Source organism: Anopheles coluzzii, chromosome X (assembly GCF_943734685.1).
Source record: "Anopheles coluzzii chromosome X, AcolN3, whole genome shotgun sequence".
Classification (NCBI taxonomy): Eukaryota; Metazoa; Arthropoda; class Insecta; order Diptera; family Culicidae; genus Anopheles; species Anopheles coluzzii.
Window position 1 is genome coordinate 13,914,399 of NC_064669.1, and position 26,173 is coordinate 13,940,571.

Sequence of the window (26,173 nt, forward strand, 5' to 3'; positions counted from 1 at the left end):
AATTCTTTGCTAACAGTGATGCGTAGGAAAATGTTATGTTATCTGTCCCAATTTATGTACAAACTTGTGAGCGGCTCCGTGGCAAAGTCGTCAACTAGCACGACTTAACGAAATTCCCATCGTAAGTTCAAGCCCCCTATGAACCGAGAGCCTCTCCTCCCCCTCCCACGTATCGGTACTGACTGTCCTATAATGAATTAGTCCAATAAGGACCAATAAATTAAGATAGATAGTAAGCCCATCTGTAATATATAGGCAGGCTTACATAGACTAAGGGTGTTGCAGCAAAGAAAAATAAATACAAGCTACCATAAATTTAAATTTCGTTAAATTTTTTACAAGAAAATTATATTAACAATCAAGTATCATCAGCAATCAGTAGGGCAATAATAATTTTGGTGTAAACAATATTAAAAACAGAAAAGCAAATCATGTGGTTATTCTTATTTGCGAGCTCTTCAATGCCACTGTTCGTCGGCTTTATTATGGTTCTGAATTACATGTTGAAATAGATTAGTGTATAACCGTTTTAGAACACAGACAGACCATTAAAATAAATAAGACTTCACATTAGCTTCACTCAAATGCACAAGAACTAAAAAAACCATTTCACAATGCTTCTTTAACTAAAATAAAACTGCACACACATTCACACCACACACAAAACCAAACAAAAAAAAAAAACAAATAAAACCCCCACCGCCGGAAGGTTTGGAAATCACTTTCGCACACTCCTTCTCGCGCTCTAAATCGGTATTGTTTAGTGTTGGTTCGTTTATTTGTTTTTTAGAGTTCCGTATCTTAGACTTTGTCGGCAAGCGCCTTTCGCACGGCCGTTTTGCGTTTTGCCTCTCCCGTGTTAAATATAGGCATTCAAAATAAATTCTCCTATTACATTCTGGTTCACATCTGCATCTTCTTCTCCCTTCGCCAAGTAAATATATGTATAGATTAATAATATAATAAAGGGTTCACATCAGCGCCTGGCAGCAACAGCAGTAGTAGTAAAAACCAGTCTCGATGGAAACGTTTGACGTTATTGGTTATAGTTTTTGTTATTGTTGTTGTTGTTTCTCTTAGTTGCTTCATTTCAATTCTCCTGCATTAACGATTTTGTTTCTACTCTACCCTTTTGCCCTACTGCAGTTCCTAGTCTTCTGTTTTGATTATCCTCACAAAACGCCAAAGTTTATGCGCGCTTTCGGTCCAGACAGAAAAAAAAACAACAACACCGCATTGCACCCTACCCACGTGTTTGGGACTGTCCGTTTGGTATTGCCTGGTATTCCGGTGGTGTGCTACAGGGGTGTATGCAAATATACTGTTTAATCTCTTCGCTGCATTCTCAGCTGCCAATAGCCAATAACGTTAACTAACTGTATGGGTGTTATAATTATCGTTTACTGATTTTTTTTTTAAAAGGCACCAAAACCAACACACACACACACTCCGCACGCACCTACCCGGGGATTGAACCGGGTGATGGGTGAAGAAGAGCACCTAAAGCTATCCCCCCCACACACACACACACACACAAGTAGTAAATAGGCACGCTGGCACTGGAGCGTTTATTGCGCAATTTTCGAAATGATGCCAAAATTACGATTGGCAAAAAGTGTGTCGCGCTTCAACGGGTTTTGCGTGGAAACCGCTACTAAGGTACTCTTCTTCTCCTTGTAACACACACTTTGTCCCTGGAGGGAAACGGATTGGGGATTTTTTTTCTTTTATCCAGTAGCACCATTTGGTTTGGCGTTGTTAGGACCTTGGAATGAGACAAAATGCATACAGGCAATAACATATTTATGTATAATATGCGTATAAATATATGCCGGGGGCCCGGGAAAATACGTTTTGTTTTTAAACGCTCTAGCACCGCCTAAGGGCCAGAATGTTGCACATCATTTACACAGCTTGGTCTGGGGGGGAAAACTGATATTCTGCCTGGGCAGCGCGCCAAGTAGCCGTGGTGTAATAGTAACTATAATATTAATAATACTCCATTCTTTCGTAGTAAAAGTTAGTGAATGCTGGCGGAATGGAATAAAGGAATAAAGGATACTGATTAAGAATATTTAGAAGTCAACCTAGGCGCAACGTGTCTGCGACCGGGTCGGCGGATTATCATATTATTAGTCAGCCCGTGTGCCCGTGCAGCAACTTTGTTGTTTCTGCAAACTCCACCTGTGTAGGGGTTGACTTAAATTTAGCTAAAACAAAAAAAAAGAACCTCGCAAGATGGGGTTGGCGGCGCCCTGGGGGGGCAGGGGAACCGGAATCGCCCACCGGGCCAGTCCATCGAACGCCCGCCCGTCGACTACTTCCTAGCGCTCAGTCGGTTGTACGGTTTGCCGCCGTGCTGCTCCCACTCGCGGTTAAACTCGTGCTCCAGGATTTCGGCCCCGCGCTTCCGCGTCAGCGCCGTCTCCTCCAGGCTGAGCTCGCACATCTGCATGTCGTCCTTGCCGGCCACCAGCAGTATCGGTGGCTTGTCCGTGTGCAGCTCCATCTGGCGGGCCACGTACTGGCCGTCGAAGTGGGCGAACCACCAGCTGCGCTTGCTGTCGTCCGCGTTGGCCGCCGCCGTGCCGATCTCGGCCGGGCCGCCACCATTGCTCGGCCGCACGAACGGTATGCGGAAGTAGCGATGCACGCTGCCCGTCGGCACGATTTCCTGCTTCGGCGTTAGTCTCGGCGGCGAGCGGGCCGCTAGAAGAAGACAACAACACCAACGGAGAAAAAAAAACCACCCCCGTTAATGGTTGCTGGTGGGAAGAGCTCCACAGCGTCTCAATCCACTTACCGGCCTCCATGACGCTGCGCGGTGCCCGCTCGTTCTCGTCCATCGTCGTGCGCTTGCGGTTCTTTGCCTTCCAGGCGTGGTACACCTTCAGCCGGCGGTGGAACTCGTGGCGGCACGCCTCGAGCAGCTCGATGTCGCAGCTAGTGTTGATCGCGTCCCGCAGCTCCGAGTACTTCCACTTGGACAGGTCGTGCTTCTGCTTCTCAACCAGCTGCTGTTGTGCACGGATCGCTTCGGATCTAGCGTAAAATCATTGGCATGGAATAGGGGGGGAGAGGAGTGAAAAAGAAAGATATTAGTGACAATTGTTCACTACTTTGTTGCCGACAGATTGTATGGTCAGAAACAATACGGCACCCTTTTTTAATTTTGCAATAAATTAGACAAAAAAAAAAGAGATGCCGTAGTGTTTTGGGAGTGACAAAAAAAGTAAGAGATAGTGAGAGAGCGAGAAAAATGAAAGGAGATGGATTTAAAAAAAGATGAATGAATTAGATTAGGGTATGTACGTAAAAATATATCTTAAATAAATCATTTTCAAAAAGGAGCTGTATGAAAAGGAAATAAAAGAAAAACAAAAAATCAACTTACAGGGTTTCCCACGATTTATTGGTTGGTTCCCACGATTTATTGGTGCGTTCCCACGATTTTTTGGTCATTTCCCATAATTTTTTGGTAGCAACCCACGATTTATTGGTCGGTTCCCAAATATTATTGGTCGGTTCCCAAATATTATTGGTCGTTTCCCAAATATTATTGGTCGGTTCCCAAATATAATATAATATAATACCGACCAATAATATTTGGGAAACGACCAATAATATTTGGGAACCGACCAATAATATTTGGGAACCGACCAATAAATCGTGGGTTGCTACCAAAAAATTATGGGAAATGACCAAAAAATCGTGGGAACGCACCAATAAATCGTGGGAACCAACCAATAAATCGTGGGAAACCCTGTATCAAACAAAAAACACTCGCTTTTTCATATTTTTTTGTATGTACAGTCTTGTTTTTGTACAGGAAACACATTTGCAAAGGAAACGGAAAAGATTTAAGCGCTCCTGCACTTAAAAATATTAATTTCGTACAACTGTGCAACAAAGCATCTCCAAATGGGATAGGAGACACAAAGCGTTTTATGTTTTCTTCAATCGAATGTACACAATTAAATTTCAATAAAATCAAAACAAAACCATATCGTACATTGTAAACCCTTAATAAGTAAAACAAAGTGGAAAAAATAACACAAGAATATAGAAAAATTACAAAAAATAGATAAACAATGGAACTTAAATGATACAAAAACTGTATGAAAAATATTTCTGCACAAAACAAAAACAGAGACAGTGGAAAAAATAAGAAAGACAGGAAGGAAAACACGGGACAGAGGAAAACGGGAACGATAGGTGCACATGTGTGTGTGTGTGTGTTTTGGTGAGATAGAGAGAGAGAGAGAGAGTGTGTGTGTGTAATGTAGTATTTTACAAATGTACCTTATCAATCGGTTTGCGTTGCCCAATGGCGTGACCTCTGGCGTACCGCTGGAGAAAATGGGAGTTGAAACAAACGCATTGAAACAAAACGGAGTTAAAATAGAAATTCGGGTGATTGTGTTTTTTTTGTACTGGCGGGGTCGGTGCGAAGAGCTATAAATGTGTAGGAGTCGGTGTGTGTGTGTGTGTGCGTGTGTCTGAGTTAAACTATTGCGTACAGCTAGGAGAGCATACGATACGACCCAGATGGCAGGAGCGGCGCCGAGTAGTGGAGTTAGAAACAGTATGCAGTCGTTAGGCGTCATCCAACAATTATGTAACGCTGATATGCGGGGGGAGGTGTCGTCAAACGTTACGATTTGTTACATGAGGGAGAGGGGGAGGGGGAGGTTTATCTTTTGTTACGTAACGCAAAATAAAATGTATGATGTTGTTTCGAATAACAAATGAGTAATAAACGAGGAATCTTCTTCGTGCCTTTACAACCTTCGCGGTTATGTCGGCCTCAAAAAGATCTCGCTACTTTTTATGTACTACGCAGCCGAACAGTCCGTCATTTGGACGGAACAACTTCAAATGAACTTGAACTTGAAACAAATTGTTTCAAACAAATTGGAGAGGGAGTTGATGCAGTCAGGCGCTTTTTTCGTCAGAGTTTATGACTGGTCGTAATTTTATAAATACATCGAAAATGAAGCCGATTCTCTTACAAACATTACCGATTTCGATCGTAGTTTATATATGATGATACAACATCTAAAGCCAAAGAAACATTTCTGGAAAGATGGACATATATAACGAGGACCAGGAAGATGGCTGGGTGAAAAACGCTTCTAATGATTGTGAGGCAAGAACAATGCAAACCCCTCAGCACGGTTATCAGAATCCGATTATCAGAACCCTTTTTAATTTGATTGCTGCATGGGACAACTTTACTTTATATAAAATATAGTGCAATTTGTTTTTGCTTCATTTAAAACATTGTGAATATACCAGAAAAAAGTTTTAAAAAACCTGATTTTGTTCAATAAACTAAGCTATTGGAGAGGGATAGGGTCAAGCAGTTACGTAATTAGGGGGAAGGTGGGTTTCTCCAACGTTACAGTTTGTTACACCAGAGGGGGAGGGTGTCGAAAATTTGCAATTTTGCGTTACATAATTGATGGATAACGCCTTAGAGGAAACGAAACGTTGGTTAGGAGAGTGGAGCGGCTCTGCATACTCCCAAATACTAACCGGTAAACTATTGCAGATGCAAAGAGGTCTGACGGGGATTGTGAGATGGTGTGTTATTGTAACGAATAGTGGTTGGGTTAAGAGCGACAAAGGTACGGTGGTAATTACACGGCGGTTAGTGAAGAGAAGGGAGGCAGAGATAGCGGAGCAGGCAATTTAGAGTTCCTCCTAGAGCTACGCAAACGCTACATACAAGTTATCCATGGGAAGGTGGACACCAAACTCTCCAAAATCTACTACCGAATGATACGCCGTGATGGGAACCTACGTTACATACAAATGGAGCACACATTTACCCAACCAACAGACCCGAAATACCGCAACGTCAGCTACCCCACACCAATAAAATGTACAAAAAGCGGAGCTAGGCGGAAGCAATACGACCCAGGGAACAACACGCAACACGCCGAAGCAGCCGTTGTTAGAGCGAAGCGAATGTTAGAACGAACTAAACGAACAATCGATTGATGCGCAAGATGGACCACCCCACCCACACCAAAATGGTTAGTGCTTTAGCGCTAAAGACACACAGACACACACACGCACGCGCAAACACGCACACACGGTGGATGGACCCGGTTCCAACCCAGCGTGGTGGTGTGGCGGCGGCGGCGGCGGCGATCGCGGTTTGCATACTTTCTCAGTGCGGGCGGGCTGTCCTCGACCTGCCCGTTCGATTCCTGCGCCAGACGGAGGGCCAGCTCGTGGTCGCGACGCTCCTGCTCCAGCTGCTGCCGGTACTGTATGTCCTCCTGCGCTTCCTTTTCCAGCTGTGCCTGAGTAGGTGGTAGAACAGAGTGCCGATTAGCGTACGGTGGTGGTTCGGTGCGGTTCGTGCCGGTCAGTTGCCGTGCGCGCTCCTCCTGGTCGAGCAGCGACCGGAGCTCTTTGGCCGCCATATTGAACGCGAGGGCGGATGACAGTACCTGCAGTGCGAGGGCGGCCTTCCTGTCCTCACCCTCCTGGCGGAGGCGCTTCGCTTCCTCTTCCTTGCGGCGGGCCTCGATCTCCGTTTTGCTGTGCGGCGAAAGTGGAATAAAAAAAAATGAATATTTTTTTCTACATTTATACTAAGAATCTTTAACATACAGGGGTTCCAAGTCAGTTTCGAATTCGAACATCATTATTCACCACAAGCTGATGATTTTCATGATACAAATACTAATAACAATTTACAGGATTTTTCCAAGTCAGTTTCGAATATAACCGTTGTTATTCACCGCATGCAAGATGTTAATCCACATCAATCCTATAAGTCATTTTCATCATTATAATTTTTAATTTCCTCAGCATGATTTTCAACACGTCTCACGCTGGATTGAGTTTGACAGTTCTTTGTGATGTGTTGAAAATCATTTGTAAATTATGAAATTTCATTATGAAGCAAAAACACCATTTGACAGTTGTTGAAAAACATCTTGGAGGCGGTGAATAATTATGTGCACATTCGAAAGTGACTTGGAAAACTCTGTAATAACAATACTAATAACAATGCAAATACTAATTGTCAAAACCGTTTGACAGCTGTTGACAAACAATTCGCAAAGAATGAAAAATGCTGTAGACATTGGAAATTGTCTCGGCAAACCCTGTAAACCACATGCCAAAAGCAGTGACAGGCGGCTAGATTTCGCTTACCGTTTCCTGTTTTCTTCCTCCTCCCTGAGGCGCCGCTCTTCCTCCTCCTTCGCACGGCGCTCTGCCTCGAGCGCGAGCTTGATCTTGTTCAGCCGCTCCTGCTCCTCGGCATTGCGCTGCTCCTGCAGGCGGGCATTGATCAGCTTCATGTTGGTGTCGATGCTGCGCATAATGTCCGCGTACTGCTGGTCGATGGCGGCCGCCCCGATCGACGGGTTCGCCCGTATCTTTGCGACGGCAGCGGTCAGCGACGCCTGCACGTCCCGTATGTTGGCCTGCATCTTGTCCCGGTCCGCCTTCAGCTGCTCGGCGATCGCGTGCATCTTGCGCAGGTTGTCCTCGACCGCCTTGATCTTGGCGATGCCCCGATAGCGGGGCTGGTGCTTCTTGCGCACCAGGTAGCCGCGGATCGTTTTCTGCAGCAGCACGACAGATTTGTTCCGGAAGATGATGCGATTTTTCACTGCACAGTGGTGGGGAAATGGGGGCAAACAAAAAATGCAATGTGTTAAGTGTTAGGGTTCGTACGCACGCGGTGAATGAACCGGTAGGAAAATAAAAGCACAAAAGTAAGAGCAAAAAGTAGAGATAGAAAAAATAATAATAAACAAATCATATGCTGATGGGATGGAAGGCTGCCTACGTTTGATGACGCAGATCGCTGCGAACGCCGACTTGATCCAGCGGGAGCGGATCAGCCACTTCTTCACCTTCGCCACAATCGCCTGCAGGTTCTCCGGGTCCGAGCGCATGATGCGATCGAACTCGACGAACTTGCCGGGGCGGAAGAACACCTTCGTGATGCCGAACTTGAACTCGTTCGAGTTGAGCTTGAGCGACATCAGCATCGCCTCGCAGAAGGTGCGGGGCGCCAGCCGCGCCAGCTCCGGCGGCAGGTAGCTCTTATACATGTTGTACAGCTCGTTGAACGGCACGCGGGACGGGTAGCCGTACTCCATCAGCTCCAGCACCGAGTTGGTGCCGGAGTACTTCAGCTGGGCCAGCGCCAGGCTGCCCTCGAACTCGTGATCGATCATGCGGCTGTTCGGCTTGATGCAGCGGATGAAGTTGGTACCGTTGTTGCGCAGCTTCTCCAGCAGCTCGCCCAGCTGCGACCGGAACTTCGACCCGACCGAGATGAACGACAGCTTGCCCACGTTCATGGGCGATTTGCCGGCGCCGCCCCCGCTGAACAGTGCGTTGAGCAGCGCGTTTTCCGACTCCTGCACCAGCCCCTCAAGGGACGCGTGCAGCGCATCGTTGTTCTTTTCGATGAATTGATTCTGGAGATGGTAGGTAGGCAAAATAGGCGAAATATAAATGGGGTTGTGGCCATCAGAGAAAGGGGCAGAAAAGAGTGGTTTAAAAAAATATCACAATTCTTACCGTATTGTAGCACACGGCACCGGCAAAATGGCGCACCAGAAATCCTTCATCGTCGCGCAGCGACCGGTGCGCCTTCAGCCGGGACGCTCTCGGGAACGAGAGGCGGTAGTGGCCGTTCCAGGCCGAGTGTACCTCGTTCGTAAAGTGTGCGTACGACGGTCTCGGCAGCTTCGACTCTTCGTCCAGCAGCGTAAAGATGCCGTTCGACTTAGATTCAATCAGCTCTGTGAAGGTGGTGGAAAAGCGATATGCGACATCAAACCGTTGCTCTGCTTTCAATTTTAATTTTGTATTATTTATTTGCTTCAAAAATCCACATCCACATTGCTTATAGTCACATTTACATAGTCACATTTACATAGTTACATTTACATTTACAGTAAATTTGTAATTGCAGCATAACATTTACATTTAAAATAATCGACTCCAGTGTTATATTTACAGTTACAGTGTTACATGATACAGTCGTTAATCATGTAGAGGAATTGAAACATTACTGTGATGAAAATACAATATTTGACAGCTTTTGAAAATATCTCGCAAGCAATGCAAAATATTGTTGACATTCTAAATTGACTCCGAAAACACTGTATTACTAATGCCAGGTAATTAATTAATGAATAAATGTGTATTGATCTATATTGACGAGTGCTGTAGACTTTATGCTAATGAATTCATCGTAGTCTTTGAAATTTAAGTCGTGCTTAAGCATATTTACACACATGTTTCAACTGTTAATGACTAACTGAGATAAAAAATCTAGCGGAAATGTCTAAATGAGCTGTTGCTCTCTTGAGCTCTTGCGTTTAAATGAGCTCTTCCTTGACACAAATTGATAAAATATCGTTTAACATTGTAATTGTTCTTCAATGCTAGTGGTAACTTGAAACTGTTTCCTTTTATTTCCGCAAGCATCATCTTCCCAACAATAACTATTATGAAGACATTGTTCATGTTTTCGGTTACATGTACGCCCTTGATATCAGCAGATTTGCGTGGGTAGACTAGTGTTGGTTAATTCAGATTCAGATTCATGAATCTGAATGAATCTTTGGAATGATTCAATGAATCTGAATCCCCATTGGAAAGATTCATGAATCTGCAAAGATTGATTGACGAATCTCGAAGGATTCATTAATCTCGAAAGATTCATGAATCTCGAAAGATTCATTATTCTCAAAAGATTTATGAATCTCAAAAGTTTCTTCTAGAAAGATTTACGAATCTCTAGGGATTTATGATACTCCAAGGAATCGTAAGTTTCTAAATTTGTGAAGTTTGAGCTTTTTATTATTCTTCTTTTTTGCGTAACAACCTACGTGGTCATGCCAGCCTATACAGGCTTTTGGCACTTCTTGAAAAACACCACGCCGTTGAACGGGGAAGTTGTAGGTGGGATTGGGCAAATTCAATATTTTGCAGATCATAGATCATGAATCCCAAGAGAAATATGAATTTTATTGGGTTTATGAATAAGTAGATTCATGAATCTTAACAGATTCTAGAATCTTTGGAGATTTTTGAATATTTAAAAAATCATGAATCTTTGAAGATTCGTGAATCTTTACAGATTCATGAATCTTTGAAAATTCAACTCGAGATTCGAATCACTTATCACTGAAGATTCATATGAATGAATCTCAACGAAAGATTCATGAAACCCAACACTAGGATGGACCCATAAGTTCACTTTTCATACAAATTATATGACAAAAAGCCTCCCACATAGCGAGTGAGTCACTGGAATGGATAAACACGTTATGTATGGTTCTACGGTATTTGCAATGTTCCGAGTTAAAAGATTGGAAATCCTCATTTTCTCGAGTAATGTGGAATATTTAGAGAGGTATTAACAATTTAATTTACATTAGTTAAATCATATCCATGACAATCATCGCGCCCTCAACCATCGTCCCCAGTACGTACCTATGATGTCCTGATTGTCGGTGTACTTAATTTCCGGCACGTTGAGACCTTCGCGTGCGTACAGCACCTGTTCGGCCGCCAGAATGTTGTCGTCGAAGAACTTCTGCAGCTTCTCGTTACAGTAGTTGATGCAGAACTGCTCGAACGAGTTGACCGTGAAATATTCTGTTGGAAGGAAAGAAAAAGAAAAACCCCGGGAAAATCATTTAAACTGCAAAGAAAACAAAAACACGGACAGGCGGGTTCAGGCCGTACCGAAGCCGGCAATATCGAGCACGCCGATGTAGTAGCTGGACGCCTGGAACGGGATGTTCTGGTTGATCAGCGACACGATGTGGTCGAACAGCTTCGAGTAGAGCGCTTTCGCGAGCGCGTCCCGCGCATTGTTCGCCTCGTACACCTTCAGCATCACCATGATGACCGTGCCCTTGATGCCGCCGCCCTTGCTCTTCATCACGCGCGACATCAGCGCCTGCCGCAGCTCGGACGGGTCGACCCCGATCAGCCGGGCGGTCACGTTCAGCGACGGTTGCGATTCCTGCGTGATGCGGCAGCCCCCGTTCGAGTCTTCCGGGTTTTCCTCGAACCGGATGTTGCCGAGGTGCAGGACGGCCGCCACCAGCGAGTAGATCTGCGTCCGCTCCGCCTCGCTCAGCCCGAGCCGGCCCAGTGCCTCGTCAAGCTGCCGGAAGTCCTCGTAGTCGTCCAGGATCGGGTCCTTCAGCGGGCCCTTGGCCGCGTGCACGCGCGACTTGTGCCCGGCCGGTATGCGCGACTCGGTGTGCGGGTGCGTAAAGTACTGCGTGCACCCGCACAGATACCGGTAGTCGTCCGGTTTGGTGAGGGCCAGCCGCTCGCGCAGGGCGGGCGGGGCGCCGGCACACAGCAGATAGAACACATGGTAGTTCCGCTCGTCCGGGCTCTGCGTGCAGATGCGGCTCTTCTCCAGCAGGTAGTGGGAGATGTGGCCGCCCACCACCTGGCACCGCTTGTCGTAGTGCACCTCGATGAACTTGCCGAACCGCGAGCTGTTGTTGTTGCGCGTCGTCTTCGCGTTGCCGAACGCCTCCAGGATCGGGTTCGCGTCCAGTATCTTCTGCTCGATCGGGCCGGCCGCCGCGACCGAGTCGCACAGGAACTTGAGCAGATACTTGGTGCTTTCCGTCTTGCCCGCGCCCGACTCGCCGGACACGATGATCGACTGCGACATCTTCAGCACGCGCATATCGCGAATCGCTTTGTCGGCTGGGCAAAAGCAAAAAAAAAAGAAACGAAACAAACGAAGCGTGAGTGCGGACAGGCCAATGTGAACAGCGAAAGACACACGCCCTTACCGATTGCGTACACGTGCGGCGGCAGTTCACCGATCGATTTGCCGCTGTAACGCTTCAGCGTGGCCGTCGAGTACAGGTCCGGTATTTCCTTGTACGGATTGACCGCGATCAGAATGTTCGCCACATAGGTCTGTACGGAAGTTAAACGAGAAGAAAAAAAACAATATTAATCTCTGTTGCAAGTAAGAAGTAAGCATCAGCGCACTTACATAGATCTTGTCCTTGTAGTAGCGGTTCCGGATGTTGTCCAGCAGTGTGGCCTCGTTCAGAAACATCAGCTCGCAGTTGTCATCGTTGTCCGAGGGCCGCTCGCACGAAGGAAAGATGTCCTCCGGGATGCAGCTTCGCTTCGGCAGCTTGCTGTCGACCGGCTGCACGTCGTACTCGGACGCACCGATCTCGGTGATGCGCCCCTGTATGTAGCCATCCTGTATGTCGCGGGCCCACACCAGCTGTGAGTCCAGCATCTCTGGAAAAGGCAACCAAACCATTTTAGAAAATTACGTATTCTACTACTTTTTCTTTCTCTTTTTTTGGGGTTTACAAATGTTAAAACTACTTCAAAAGCATCCTAGTTTAACAATATAATAGCCATTTATGTTTTATAAAGAATTTGAAATGTAACTCTTTGCTCGTTTAAGCTTACGGGGTTTTCCAAGTCAGTTTCGAATGTAAACCTTTTTCACTGCATGCAAGATGTTAATCCATATAAATCTGACAATTCATTTCCATCATCATAATTTTTAATTTTTTCAGCATGATTTTCACCACACGTCTCAAGCTGGAGTTTTGTGATGTTTTGAAATCATGTGTAAGAACTGAAACTTTACAGGGTTTTGCAAGTCACTTTCGAATGTGCACATAATTATTCACCGCCTCCTCTTCTTCTGTTTTTTTTCTTTTTCCTCTTCTTCTTCTGTTAAGTTGTCTGTTAACCATTTTGAGTAATACTGTTGCTCAGTCTCTTTCGTAGGTGTCTAGATACTATACGTTTATGTTATTCACCGCTCCCAAGATGTTTTTCAACGGCTGTCAAATGGTGTATTTGCTGGGCAATGAAATTAAAGTTTTTACACATGATTTTCAACACATCACAAAGCACTGTCAAACTCAATCCAGCTTGAGATGTGTTGAAAATCATACTGAAGAAAATAAAAATTATAATGATGGATATGAAATGTCAGACTCATGTGGAATAACATTTTGCACGCGGTGAATAACAATGTTTACAGTCGAAAGTGAATTGGAAAACCCTGTATTGATGTGCATATTCGAATATTACTGGGAAAACCCTGTAATAATTTTTAATTTCTTCAGCATGATTTTCAACGGTTCAACTGTTTGTTGCCATCGTTTTTTTTTCACCAGATCTCATCACCAATTGAACGTTAAAGTGTTGAAAATCATGCTGAAGAAATTAAAAATTATGATGATGGAAATGAAATATCAGAATGATGTGGATTAACATCTGGCACGTGGTGAATGAAAACGTTTACATTCGAACCTGACTTGGAAACCCCTGTATGTCTTCTGTCACGTTTTGTTTTTTTTTTACATTGGTTTGTTCTATTAATGTGCTTTGCTCATTTCATTTACCAAATAATCTACTTCTATTATTATGGAAAGCTCTCTATTTTTTTTCAAATATTTTTTTTATAATTATTAGTTCAGCTTTAAAGATACGACCTGACCATCAATTTTCAATTTCTAATTGGAATGTTTGTGATTTTCTGTTGCTGTATGTAGCCAGCTACTGCAAGCAAGACTCGCAGTAAAGGTCACACACTACTTACTTGCAACTGCACGCTTGTTGGGCGGACCAGTTGGGCAGCTGCCTGTTTAGTCACTGTTGAACTGTAGCTACTATCTCCCCGGTCGCTTTTGGGGGGCGGTGGGCACTACAAATGCGGATGAGGACGACGGCGACGACGACGGCGACGACCCGGTACACGGCGGACAGGGAGGAAAAAAGAGAAATCACACATTTGAAATTAAAACTTGATTCAAACGGTGGCGGAAAACTGGAACATACAGTTTCCCCACATGCACCCCCGCCTCCTCTCCCTTTCACAAGCGATACCCCCAATCATCCCCCTCGGTCGCTCCCGAGAGGTCGTTTGCTTGCTTTGTTGCGGGTTTTGCGGAAGTGAAAACACGTTTACACAAAAAAAAAGTCCACAGCCCGCCTCCACCACACTCCCCCCAAACCACAACAACAAAAAAGCTTACCACAAACAAACTTTAAGCTCACACACATATACACGGAAGCATTCGCTTTTAAGGGAAATGAGCATACTTTTCCGATATTGGTTACGCTTCTTTCCTCATTTTCTCTTTCAAACCGTACAACCCCCCCTACCCCTATAACATCTCACCCAACAAGCCTGTAGATTGTGCTCCACACTGCCACAAATAGCGGGAGGGGTGGGAGGGTGTGCAACCCTTGCACACCTGTGAATGGGGCAAATATTCATGCGCGTTTGGTCGCTCGCGCTTGCATCGCGCTGGACTGGGCGAGGGATTGCGCGCTCGATCTATTATCACACGCGGCGCACCAACACACACACACAAACACACACGTATGCAATTTAATAGAAAGAGAAGGGGGCCAAAAGGCAACACCAAAAATATGAAAAAAATATGTCGAAAATATAAAGAGAAAATTTCTCTCCCCTCGCTCAATGTGTGATGAAGGTGATGGTTAGGATTGATGATAAGGCACTGAAGTGAGGGAAAAAAAAGTAAAGACTGCTTTATGCTCCAAAAATTGCTCCTTCATCGATCAAGCATTTCTAGAAGCATCCAAAGGTTACAGTGAATAAGCAGGGAAGAGGGGACCAGAGAGAGAGAGAGAGTTAGAGACCGTAAGGTATGGTGGCGGAAGAGGAGCAATGGTAAGTCTAACCTGATTAGGGCATAATGCCACAAACCGCACCACAAAAAAACATCGTAGCCCGGAACGGAACAGCGACTCTCTTCGACCGGTTTTGCACAATTAGCCCTCTGCATATAACCCCTTACATTTCTCCAGCCACACATACACACACACACACATTCATGACTCATAATGATCTTCGGGGAAGCGTGTCAGCTCAGATCGTGTGAGTGAGGGCTTAATTCTATAAATTGAATGCCGTAAACTAACCCATTTTCCTATTGCGCATGCAAGCAAAAGTAATAGCGCGCTGTTCTGGCCGGGCCATGCTCGGGAGGGATCTTTTTAGCGGAGCATGATGCTGTGGACCGCAAACAAATGGGCGGTGAATCATCGCCATCATCATCATCATCGTCATCATCATTACCATTACCGGTGCTGTCGGGAAGGTGTTACAATATGGATACGGCTGCAATGCAACACTGCCAAACGGCGAGAACCAGTGAAGCAGTAGCTCTGTCACCAGTGGTTCGCAACGTTGTGGCGCAATCAGGTGGCAAATTGTGATGGTAAATAACATGTAATTTGTTTCGCAAATAATTTTAACAATGTTGTGTTCGATTTTGAAAAATACAGTTCGTCTGTATTCCGTATAAGTCATACGCTTTTTTTTGGGTATACAGACTCAACTGTTTGAGGTGAGTCATTTGGAACCAGTTAGCGACGGCGGACCCTAAATCAGCTTTCGTTTTTTTTGAAACTCTTATTCATAATAATACGGAATAGAAAATACCCTACGTGCTGCCGTTCTTACGTAATTGTCATTGATCGTCCATCAATAGGATAAAAAAGGCGGAAAAAACTAAACAATATCCTTCCAAATACCACTTAGAATCAACAAATCAGTAAGATATTATGAAAATATAGGTGATCCCGAGATACGACTGTATTTGGGACCAACACAATGTGTCTAAGCAAGGTGTAAGTCGAATCAAAATCAATGTCCAATATCCATCAATATATAGATTATAACGTATGCTTATAACCTAATCTATGATTTCGTGTATTTGAACTAAAACAATGTTCGACAATGTATTCATTTTATTCCAAAAGTCGTTCACACGATATAAATATTCATGTTTGGGTAGTTGAAGAATCTTCATAAATGTGTATTTCTGACAGGTTATATGAGTTTGGTAAAGTTTGGCTGATTATTGGAATCTTGATTTATCTTGGCTTGCTTGTTGCCTTAAGACCCAGAAAAGAGCAAATAACAATAATAAAAAAGTAGTTACACACGGCTTGATGTACTATATAGAGCCTATAATTGTACTGCCACATTCTATGTGAAATGCAAAACAAATTCTTTTTTGGTCGATTAAAAAAAGTTAAGGTACTGTATTATAATCTTCAGTTGCAATAAGATCTATTAACTAAACTAGTGGCCTACTGCAATGAAGGGCTCGGTCCATCATACTAGTAATGGGAGCTCGGAATCGGAACTACCCGATTTCGATTTCGTCTCCGAAAATGATTTCTATTTCAGTACTGAAATCCGTTTTGGTTCCGGTACCAGAATCGGCTCTGGAATCCAAATTGGTTCCGGAATACAAATCGGTTCCGTAATCAGAATCAGCTCCGGAATCGGAATAGATTCTGGAATCAGAATCGGTTCCGGAATCGAAATAGGTCCCGGAATCAGTGTTAAGGCCGGGGTACATTGGCCGTACTCGCTAGTGTATTTTCGATTTTCACTAGCGCATCTGGCGGCTGCTGACCGAAGCTTTTTGTAGTCATCGAGGAAATGGTCGTGCCGGATCTCAAATTTAAGTAGTTGTTTCACCGTTTTTATGCGAAAACGGCTGAGATACGTGCACAACATATATACAGTGAAATCTCTCTGAGACGAATCTTTAAGGGACCGTCAGCTTAGAGAGATATTCATACTGAAGAAAACTAAATAAGGTGTTGCTATGAAGTATTCCATAAACCGCGGGAAAAACATGGCATCCTTTGACCAATATTTTTATGAACTGTCATCCAAACATTCATCTTAGAGAATTTCGGCTACAAAATCGTATATGCAGCTTGAAGAACATTTGCCTTAGGGAGACATTCATCTTGAAGAGACACAAAATATATGTAATATGACGGGATCTTCAAAATGTTCATCTTATAGAAACAATTAATCTTGAAGAGACTGCATCTTAGAGAGATATTTTACTTCTTCTATTTGGCGTAACGTCCTACGAGGACATGCCTGCCTATACAGGCTTTCGAGACTTAAATCATTACCACGCAGCCGGATAGTCAATCCTTGCTACGGGGGGACGGTCGATTCTAGGTTTGAACCCATGACGGACGTGTTATTGAGTCGTTCGAGTTGACGACTGTACAATGGGACCGCCAAAAGATTTCACTGTATCTATCAATTACAAGGCTTTTTCACCCCAGTTTAACTAAAAAACATGTGAAAATAAAATATATTTTCTGAAACAGCTCCAAATTGTTTAGCAGAATGCTTCCACCAGCCGCCGCCGGATGCGCTAGTGAAAATCAAAATTACACTAGCGAGTACGGCCAATGTACCCCGGCCTTAACACTTTTATTAAACTTAAAAAAAGTCGAACAAAACAATTTTTAACCTTTCTTGATACAATATTTATCCTTCAGCTAAAAAAAAAAAAAACAATCCTTCATGATCTCACCCGATCGCGCCCGCGACGGAATTGGTGTTTGTTTACATATTTTTCAGGCTAAAATACTCAGGGTAGTTTTGCGTTTGGTTTTGTACGGAGTGTTGATATGATTTCAGTCGCGAACTGTCAAACTCCGTACCAAACAGCAGGCTGATAACGTAAAAGCCCCCATAATTGGAAGCTTAGGTATAAGTAGGATAGGTTTGGCAGGTTAATTTGATTTAGCAGCCGCCAAAACAATTCGGTCTAGCTTCAAACTAGCTTTTTTTTTTAACGGTCAATTCTTGCGCGTGTGCTCCCACGTGCTGGCGGGTAGTTGCTCACCACTGCCATTTCGGGGCGTAAGGTATAATGGCGTTAAAGTTCAGTCGCAACCAGCAGCGGCAACATCCCTCCGTGGCGAGGGACGCACGTATGCTTCCCACCTTCCTTGCCACGCTGCCCCCGCTCCCAATCGCTCATCGACCAACGCGTCGTCCGGCCGTTGCAACCGTCGGCTGCTGTTATTGCATCGCGTTTATGCCACCCGACCCCGACACGGTTGGATGGGTTTGCTGGAGCGCGGGCGCGCGCGCGGCCAAGCACAGCCATTGGAGGGGGGGGGGGGGGGGTCGAGGCAAATTGAATGCGAGTGTGCGAGGAGCGAAAAAAAGAAAGAAAAAAATAACATACCCACACACACACACACCGGTTAGGAGGGCACAATATAGGATAATAAACAATTGGCAGGCCCGGAGGAGTGCGCGTACCGGATTTGGATGTGCATTTGTATGGGCCCGAGCCACACACACACACACACGCACGCGGACAAGACACCCATGTAAGTACATTTGGGGGTTGTGTGTGTGTGTGTGCGTATGGTTTTTTTTTTCTCTTTTGTTGCTCTCCAGAGAGCTCATGATTGCCCCATTTTATGTAAAAAAAAGGTTTCACTGTGTCGTTCTTACACCGCCCTCCTTCCTTCACTTTGGTGTTTGAAACCACAATATCGCCACCGCCACCGTTTCCCGCCCATTCCCCACCCGCAGCCCTGTTGTTTTATGATTGCGCTGCACCTGGTTTCGCATGTTGTTCGGGACAGCCCGCACAAAACAAAGCCGAAACTCCCACGTGAACACACCCCGGGCAAGCTAGTGGAGCCGGTGGGCCCCGCCAGTCGCCGCGATGAACAATTAGTGTAAGCAATGGCTGTGTGTCCGCGCCCGACCTGGTGTGTACGTGGTTTCCTGCCTATCGCTGTTCGGCTTCTTTCTCTTTCCCTCGCTCTCTGCCCTTTCTTCCAGCGCAGACTAGGCGCATGACGTCGATTCGGCAAAAGATAAAGGGTTACAATCATGTTACAGGAATCTCGTTTCTTTGAAATTGTGTGCCTTGTACCACGCGCCCTTCTTGTGGGGTGGTGTGTTTTGCCGTTATTTGGTTTCGTTGGTAATGCGTGAAAGAAAAATTGACAGGCAAGAGATATGCTACCAGCGCCGCCAACTGTATCTTGATCACATGTTCGCAGCCGCGAGCCTGTTGGCGGCCTGCCCTGCCTTATCAACAAAGGCTGACCACCACTCGGGCTGAAAAGGAACCGGAAGCGACCGAAAAACGCAGCTCCGCTAGGCGTTTCAGTTTCTGCACCCCCCCCCCCCCCCACACACACTTTCGCATTCTGAGCCAGCCACACTGGAATGGGGAAGAGAGCGGTATGGGGCGATCATCATCATCTCGGGGAGGAGCCCCAGCATTCTTCAACTTCTCGTCCGGCCGGTATATGGAGAGCCCCGTTTAAAACGGGCTTCCCTAAAAGCAAAAAGCAGAAAAAACTGGGTAAAATAATAACAAAAAAAAAAGATAGAAAAGAAAGTACTGAACCGGCCTGTGCGCGGTACAAAAAACACCGCTAGGTTTTCTTGCCGTTTTCACCCCCCCCCCCCCCCCCCTCAAACTCTACCGAATTTTCAGGAGGGAAATGGGCACATGGAGCAGGTTTTTGCTTTTTTTTTTTGTTTGGCGGCCAATTCGGCACCCGAGCGCGTTCAGTCGATGGGGCGGAAACGATGGCACGGACGGTGGCCCAAAGTGTTTCGATTTTTCCCGATGTTGCCCTGGGCTTTTGGAAGTTGTCGATAGCGCAACGCCGCCGAACAGTGCGAGAGATAGGAAGTAATCATTTGATGGTGCGTTTTTGTTGTTTTTTGTTTTCTTCATTTTGTTAATGTGACACGTTGGGCAACGCGGTTGGCCGAAGCAGTGGGTCCCGGGCGACTTCGGCACCCCGTACCTTTACAGGGAATTTAACACAAATAGTAATAATATTTTGCACTTCAAGCAAACATTGTTTCGGCTTGATGGGTGTTTTGAACAAAGTAAATAATAACGTACAGGTCGGCTGAAAAAGTAACCGATCTCCACATATCGCCCGACCTCAAAACGAGACTTTTTTTTGGCGAGGTTTACTAACATACAAACACAAGAAAGAAAGAAAGAAACAAATAAATAAAGCTGCTTTTTGGTTTGGACAATATAAATTCAAGCAGACAGTTTTGATAACATAGATGAGTGTGTGTTGGGTAAGTCTCATCAGAAAGGGTTGACTTGCAAATGAAAAAGGTGTACAGAAATAGCAAAGTGAACCAGTTTTGCTTCTAACTGTATCCGATATTAGGGCTGATTCTATTCTTTTACTGGATTCGCGTCCAGTCGAGCAATTTGAATCGATTGCTTTTTTTTAATATGCTTATCGTGTAAGAAGTCTGGTAGATAAAATCAATCAAGACATGAAAGTCGCCTAAATTTCCAGAACACTCGGAGGTACGAAAATATGCTGAAAGAATTGAACCGTAAGCCAAAAATAAGCATTTTTAAATGGACAATCCAAACAAATAATCTATTCTAATCAAATTCAATCGAGCTATCGCTTTTATTTTCGTGTTTAAAATATCGCGTTTATGCCTTTAAATCTTTGTCTTCTTTATAGTTGTGAATACTACACGTTGGTCACTGTCAATGTCATAATTCTGACTGAAACAAAATATTTGTCACGTACTGAATTGTGATGATCAGAGGTGATACTCAAAACCAATTGGTGTGACCAATACATGTTTATGTTACCAATACGTGTACTTCGATCAACGCTTGGTCAGTCACTTTGTCATGACTTTTTTTAAATTGTGCTCAGTTCTTCAAAATATCATATATTCTTTTTGGCTCAAATGCTTTATCATTCAACTCAACAGATCATCGAAGCACACAGAGCGATACAGCACGCTCATTTTGTTGTTTGGGACCTCTCGCCAAGTATGCGCCACTGATTATCAAGGGAGAAAACGTCATGACCAAGTGAGTGAACAGGAGTTGAGTGCTACAACAAATGTCACCAAGCATGTGATTGGTCCACCAACAGTTTGAGTCTCACCCCTGATCGTCTCAGTTGTGTGCGTGAGCCGATTTGAGCTTCGCTTCACTTATGAGTGTTGGTCAGTGAAACGGTGGCATTTGGCAGCACTGTTCATAGCGATGGCAAAGTCATGATTAAGCTTGCAGACGGCATTAAGCTCAGCTTGTCAGTCAGGGTATCGCGTTGGTCTCAAGCACTCGCTTGCCGTACGTTCACTGAGGATCAGCAATGACCATAAAGCTACCACGGATATGTTCACTGTTTTCGTTGGTGATCGTCACGTGATGCTCATGTCCTTATGCAGCACTGACTACCAATCTGTTTGAGATCAAATTTGTTTACCTTTGCTGCCGTTTCTAGTACAAGTACAAAGGGTTCAGTTCAGTTTACCTTCAAGTTCTTTTGGTATTTTCTGAGCAAGTTTAGTGTTTGAATGTTTGAGGCTTAAGTGGTTTTTTTATGAATTTGAATCACCAATTCAAAGAACGTTTCTTTGTTTGAGCGATGAATTGTTTCCTCAGTTACCAAACTACTTTTCTTTTCTTATGCATTTCCTTCGCTTTTTGCAGAATTATCTTTGTAGATACTCATACACCAAACTATTTTTGTATAGTATCAAAGAATGCTATATATATTAATTTCTCAGATGTAATAGAGAAATTATTACTCGTGTTTAACGACCCGCTTAACCTGATTTTGGTCATTTTGGACCTCAAACGGGGTCGTTGTACACCCATAAAATACAGTAGTTTAATTACGAGGTAAACCTTTCTTCCATAGCAACGTTCAACTCAGCGTCGAGACAAGTCTGAACTGTGGTTTGATCAAATAAAAATCAGTGTTAGCCTATACAGGCCGATACAAGCTTCGGGTTTTTGCTAAAAATATTTCCCAACAGTTTACGTGGATTTTGTGACAATGAGCTCGGGAGCATTAGTCTTGCCGGACGTCTAGATTTCATGCGCCCCGTATGCCTATTTATGTGGGAGCAACTGAACATAAAAACGTCTCGCGAAAGTGCTAAAACTCCCGACAATGTACCAGACAATTTGGCTTGAAATGTAACAATTTGCTTTGAACAGCAATAATTTGCGGTCGTAAAAACTCCCCATCGCAAGACCATCGCCGGGTGCTTCTTCCCGGTTCTCCAGTTCTTCACCTTCGTCGCTCTGAGTCGCTCTCTTTTAGCGCTTATCTATCAAGGCGGGCAGGTGTGTAAGGGCCCCTCCTTGAGTCCGTTTGTCCTTATCAACCGTCCCACCCTTCCTTTCCCGCCGACCGATCGTTCGGTAGTATTTCGCGATTCCGCGATAAGGAAGCGCACACGGTACAATCTGTATGACGAACGTGGTGGTGATGATGATGATGATGATGATGTGATGTTGGCCAGTCCGCAGAAGTGTCAACCCCAGTCGGCTGTTTCCTACTCCTTTCACCCCTGCTGCCCACCAGCGGCGCGGTGGGTGGGCAGGTGGTTTGGGAAGCGATCGTACGTACCACTTTGCCACTTGACTTTCCGATTACCGGGAGTTGGTGTGTGTGTGTGTATGAGGACTTTGGTGTGGGATATAGTGGTGGGAGCTCGGAATCGGACCTACATGGTTCCGATTCCGTGTTTGGAATCAATTCCGGAGCCGATTATGATGCTGGAATCGATTCGGATTCCGAATCTGATTCCGGGATTTACTCCGAAGCTGATTCCGGAGATGACTGTGGAACCGATTACGAGTTCCGGAGTTAGCTCCGGAATCGATTCCAGTCCGGAATCGACCTGGGAATCGAAATTTGCTTCGGTAACGGAATCAGAATTGACTCCAAAATTGGAATTAACTCCGAAATGAAAATTAGTCCATCAGTCTGAAGAAGTTTCAGAAGCGAAATCAGTCCAGGAATCTCCATGAGACTGGATCGTTCTCAAATATCATTAATTATCATTGGATCCAATCGTCTGTTCTTACATTGTTTTCCGGCTAAGTTTATAATGCGAACGGCATCATTCAACAATAGCGCGAGGTTTTGTTCACAAATAATGACAGCTGTTGAATTACATCTTACAAGTTTTGAATAATGCTGTTCGCATTGACAACTGAGCCGGAAAACAGTGTATGAGGATGCCCAAACCGAGCCGGAGCCAGTGTCGAAGTTAATTCCGGAGACGATCCCGGAACCAATTCCGGAGTCAATTCCGGAATCAACTTCGGAAACTGATTCCGGACCTACCGTCCGGAATAGATTCCAGAAAACTTCGGAGCTGGCCGGAATCGATTCCGACGAGAACTTCATTGTTCCCATCACTAGTGTGGATGAAGTGCCTCTATAGTGTCCCACTTCAATTTACGGGAACCACACACACACACACATATGCACCATCGACGACTCTAGAACATTACCCGCCGGGCCCGCCGTCGAAGGAAATCGACCGTCTTTCTTTGAAGGGTTGCCGTTCCCCCCCCCCCCCCCCCCTCAGGTGTCTCAGGTCTCCATGCGGCCGAAGAAGGGGCGCCACTCGAAAAGGGTTTCTTCAATCCGCCTACCACCTCCACCCTTCCGCTTCAACAACCACCCACCCATCCGGAGAGTTGGGTGTGGGGAACGGAATGGGAGATAATGCATCTCTCGTTTGCACTGCTGCTTCTTCCAACCGCTTTCCCCCTCCCCGGTTGTCTCTTCAGCAATGGTGCGATACGATGGGCATATATGTGTGTGTTTGTGTGTGTGTAGTGGTTTTAAAAAGATGAAAACTGAAATGAATGAAAAGTCAGACAATCAAAAGCTACCCCAATCCCGGGGGAATAGGGGGAACACTCATACAAAAGCATATATACACACACACACACACACACACACACACACACATACGCATACAGCAAACCCTGTCATGGAGAGCATAAAAACGGTTGTAAAGAGCGGGATGGGTTGATGGCGGGCGGATTTCGGGAAAATAGGGCATTACTTTTATGATCATATGTGCTACTTGACACGGCAATTGCTTCGCTTACCTTCTTATCGGGACGAATCGGCCGGTTTCCCGTTCCACTATCGGTTCCAGTACACACACACACACACACTTGCAGCCGTACCGTTCTCTCGCCGAAGCCAGTTTAGTCATGCAGCGCAGCACCCGGGCGGATGTGGGGGGAGGCCCTGCCTGGGCCCGGTGGAAATGCAACCAGCCCTGTGTGGGCCCGGCTGTGCGTGTGTGCGTGGTGCTCGCTGTATAGCTGTGTACGTGTTGTGTGTTGGCGGTTGATTGATGGAAAATGGCTCGAAGTGGGGTGGTGTGCAGTGGACAGACACAGAATGCGGGGTCGATGGCAGCCCGGCCTTCGAGGTGGGAAGCCCTACGAGGCTGGCGCAGTTTTCGGAAAAACTCGAACCACGGCAGGAATCGGTACCGGCAGGGGCAGCAGGAAGAACACCCCTGGAAGCCGGAACGCGTCACACGACACCACCTACTTGCCCACTACCACACACACACACACACGCAAGCAACAAAAAAAAAACCCAAAACACAACAGAACGGCACAGAAATCACTCCGTTTTCTTGTTTTCCTTCGCGGTTCTTCTTCTCCCTCCCCGCCGCCCTCCGGTGCACCAAAAACCGGACAGATGAAAGCAAAATACAGCAGCTGTTTCGCTCCGTGCTCCGTATATGTGTTTGTGTGTCGGGGCTGCTACTTCACATACTTCACGGACGATGGAAGCCGTGTTTTCCACCAACAAATAAGAAAGGGGCACAATTATATGGCCAGCACCAGCACCACAGTTGCCGCTGCGGGAGACACCGCGATGAGGAGACACGCACGCGTCCAACCTCCGGAAGACGAAACGTACGAATGAACGGGACGGCGAGTAAGCCAGTGAAAACTTTCCACGAAGGCATTCCCCCTCCCAGCCCTTTCTAACGTGCCAAGTGACAGCTGGGTGACAGCGCCGTCAGCACCGGCAGGCTGGGCCAGCCGCGTACCTGCTGACAGCTCTAGCAGGCGCGGCCATTTTCTTGATTCATGTTTTGAAAATCTTAACGGTTGTCGGTGATGTTTGATTTTTTTAACGTGCGCTGTTGTATTTTAATATAAGGCCGAAAATACACGGACCAGAATTTCGCGGCCGCGGAATTCCGCTTGCTGAAAAATGTATGGATATGACAGTTCGGGAAAGTTGCCGTTGACATTTTGTATATGGGTTTGACAGCAGGCGGAATTCCGCGGCCGCGAAATTCCGGTCCGTGTATTTTCGGCCTAAGGCTGGAAATAGACGAACCGAGACCATCGCGGTACCGCGAAAATCGCGTATGACTTGAGCTGTCAATTATGTTATAAAATCTGACAGATAGGCGAGATAATCGCGGTTCGTGTATGGAACCATCCGAGGGCTGGTGACGATTGAATGTGCCAAGAAGAAATATTTTTCTATCAATTTGCGAATCAAATTATTTATTTCACATAGTGTATGCAAAATAAAATACAAAACTCATTTCTCGACACGAGTTTTCACATAAATCCGCCAGAAAAAGTAAAAATAATCGGTTCGCGCTACCGCGAAAATCTCAGCAATACCGAAGTTGGGTATCTCTGCGAAACAGCAGGCGCGATTGGAGGCGCGGATGATTTGACAGCTCTACTGTTATACAACTGTTATAAACAAGGCGCGAATTTCGCGGTACCGCGACGATCTCGGTTCGTCTATTTCCAGCCTAATAATGATTGAAATATGAATGCATACTAGCTGCTGTATCACCTTAAGATAACTTAAGCTAAAATTTAATCCTGTCATTGGCTACCAAAATAATATCAGGCCGAAAATACACGGACCGGAATTTCGCAGCCGCGGAATTCCGCCTGCTGAAAAATGTATGGATATGACAGTTCGGAAAAGTAGCCGTTGACCAAGGACCGTAAAGATATCAGGTCAAGTTATAAGCCCGTTTTGACAGCTAGGTGGAAGAAGAATCGACGAAGAAAACTGACAGTTAGTTTTCCGCTTTTGGCGAACGCTTCAAGTTCTCGAAGAAAAAAATCCTTTTTAAATTACGGGCTGTGTTCTAATAAACTAAAATATTCACCCAAATTGATCTCCACCAAATATTGACCATGCAAAACGTAAACAATCCATCAATACATATACAAGCGGAAAACCATCTGTCAAAATCGGAGCCCAGGGGGGGGGGGGGGGGATCGCCAAAAGCGCTATAACTACCCAAGCGCCACAGATTAAGCTTAAACGACTGGAAAATTGAATATCCATAGAAAAAAAATAAAAGCTCCACAGCTTCATTGGTTTGATCAATAGATGGCGTATTAAAACTGATTATTATATTGCTATCCTTTTCTTGCAATGTGTTTCGGCAAGTTTCATCTTATCATGACCTATATAGCCTTCTAACTTTCCG

At 45.2% G+C, this 26,173-nt stretch overlaps 1 protein-coding gene across 3 annotated transcripts; it reads right to left on the reverse strand.

The window, feature by feature from the left end:
* Positions 1 to 437: 437 nt before the first annotated feature.
* On the reverse strand, positions 438 to 24,661 carry LOC120961111 (myosin heavy chain 95F). 3 transcript variants are annotated; one of them, XM_040384821.2, is made up of 14 exons: positions 23,781 to 24,660; positions 13,616 to 13,720; positions 12,032 to 12,291; positions 11,823 to 11,952; positions 10,744 to 11,733; positions 10,489 to 10,653; positions 8,563 to 8,786; positions 7,820 to 8,459; positions 7,177 to 7,639; positions 6,465 to 6,555; positions 6,175 to 6,314; positions 4,303 to 4,350; positions 2,804 to 3,042; positions 438 to 2,709 (listed from the first exon to the last, which is right to left on the reverse strand). In XM_040384821.2, the coding sequence occupies exons 3-14, from the start codon at positions 12,287 to 12,289 to the stop codon at positions 2,318 to 2,320; spliced, it is 3,780 nt and encodes a 1,259-aa protein (XP_040240755.1). In that variant the 5' UTR covers positions 12,290 to 12,291; positions 13,616 to 13,720; positions 23,781 to 24,660; the 3' UTR covers positions 438 to 2,317. The 3 variants fall into 3 exon arrangements, with proteins under 3 accessions (XP_040240755.1, XP_040240814.1, XP_040240874.1); XM_040384880.2 differs by lacking the exon at positions 13,616 to 13,720 and having other exon boundaries at positions 23,781 to 24,661; XM_040384940.2 differs by lacking the exon at positions 4,303 to 4,350 and having other exon boundaries at positions 23,781 to 24,659.
* Between the last annotated feature and the right edge of the window lie 1,512 nt (positions 24,662 to 26,173).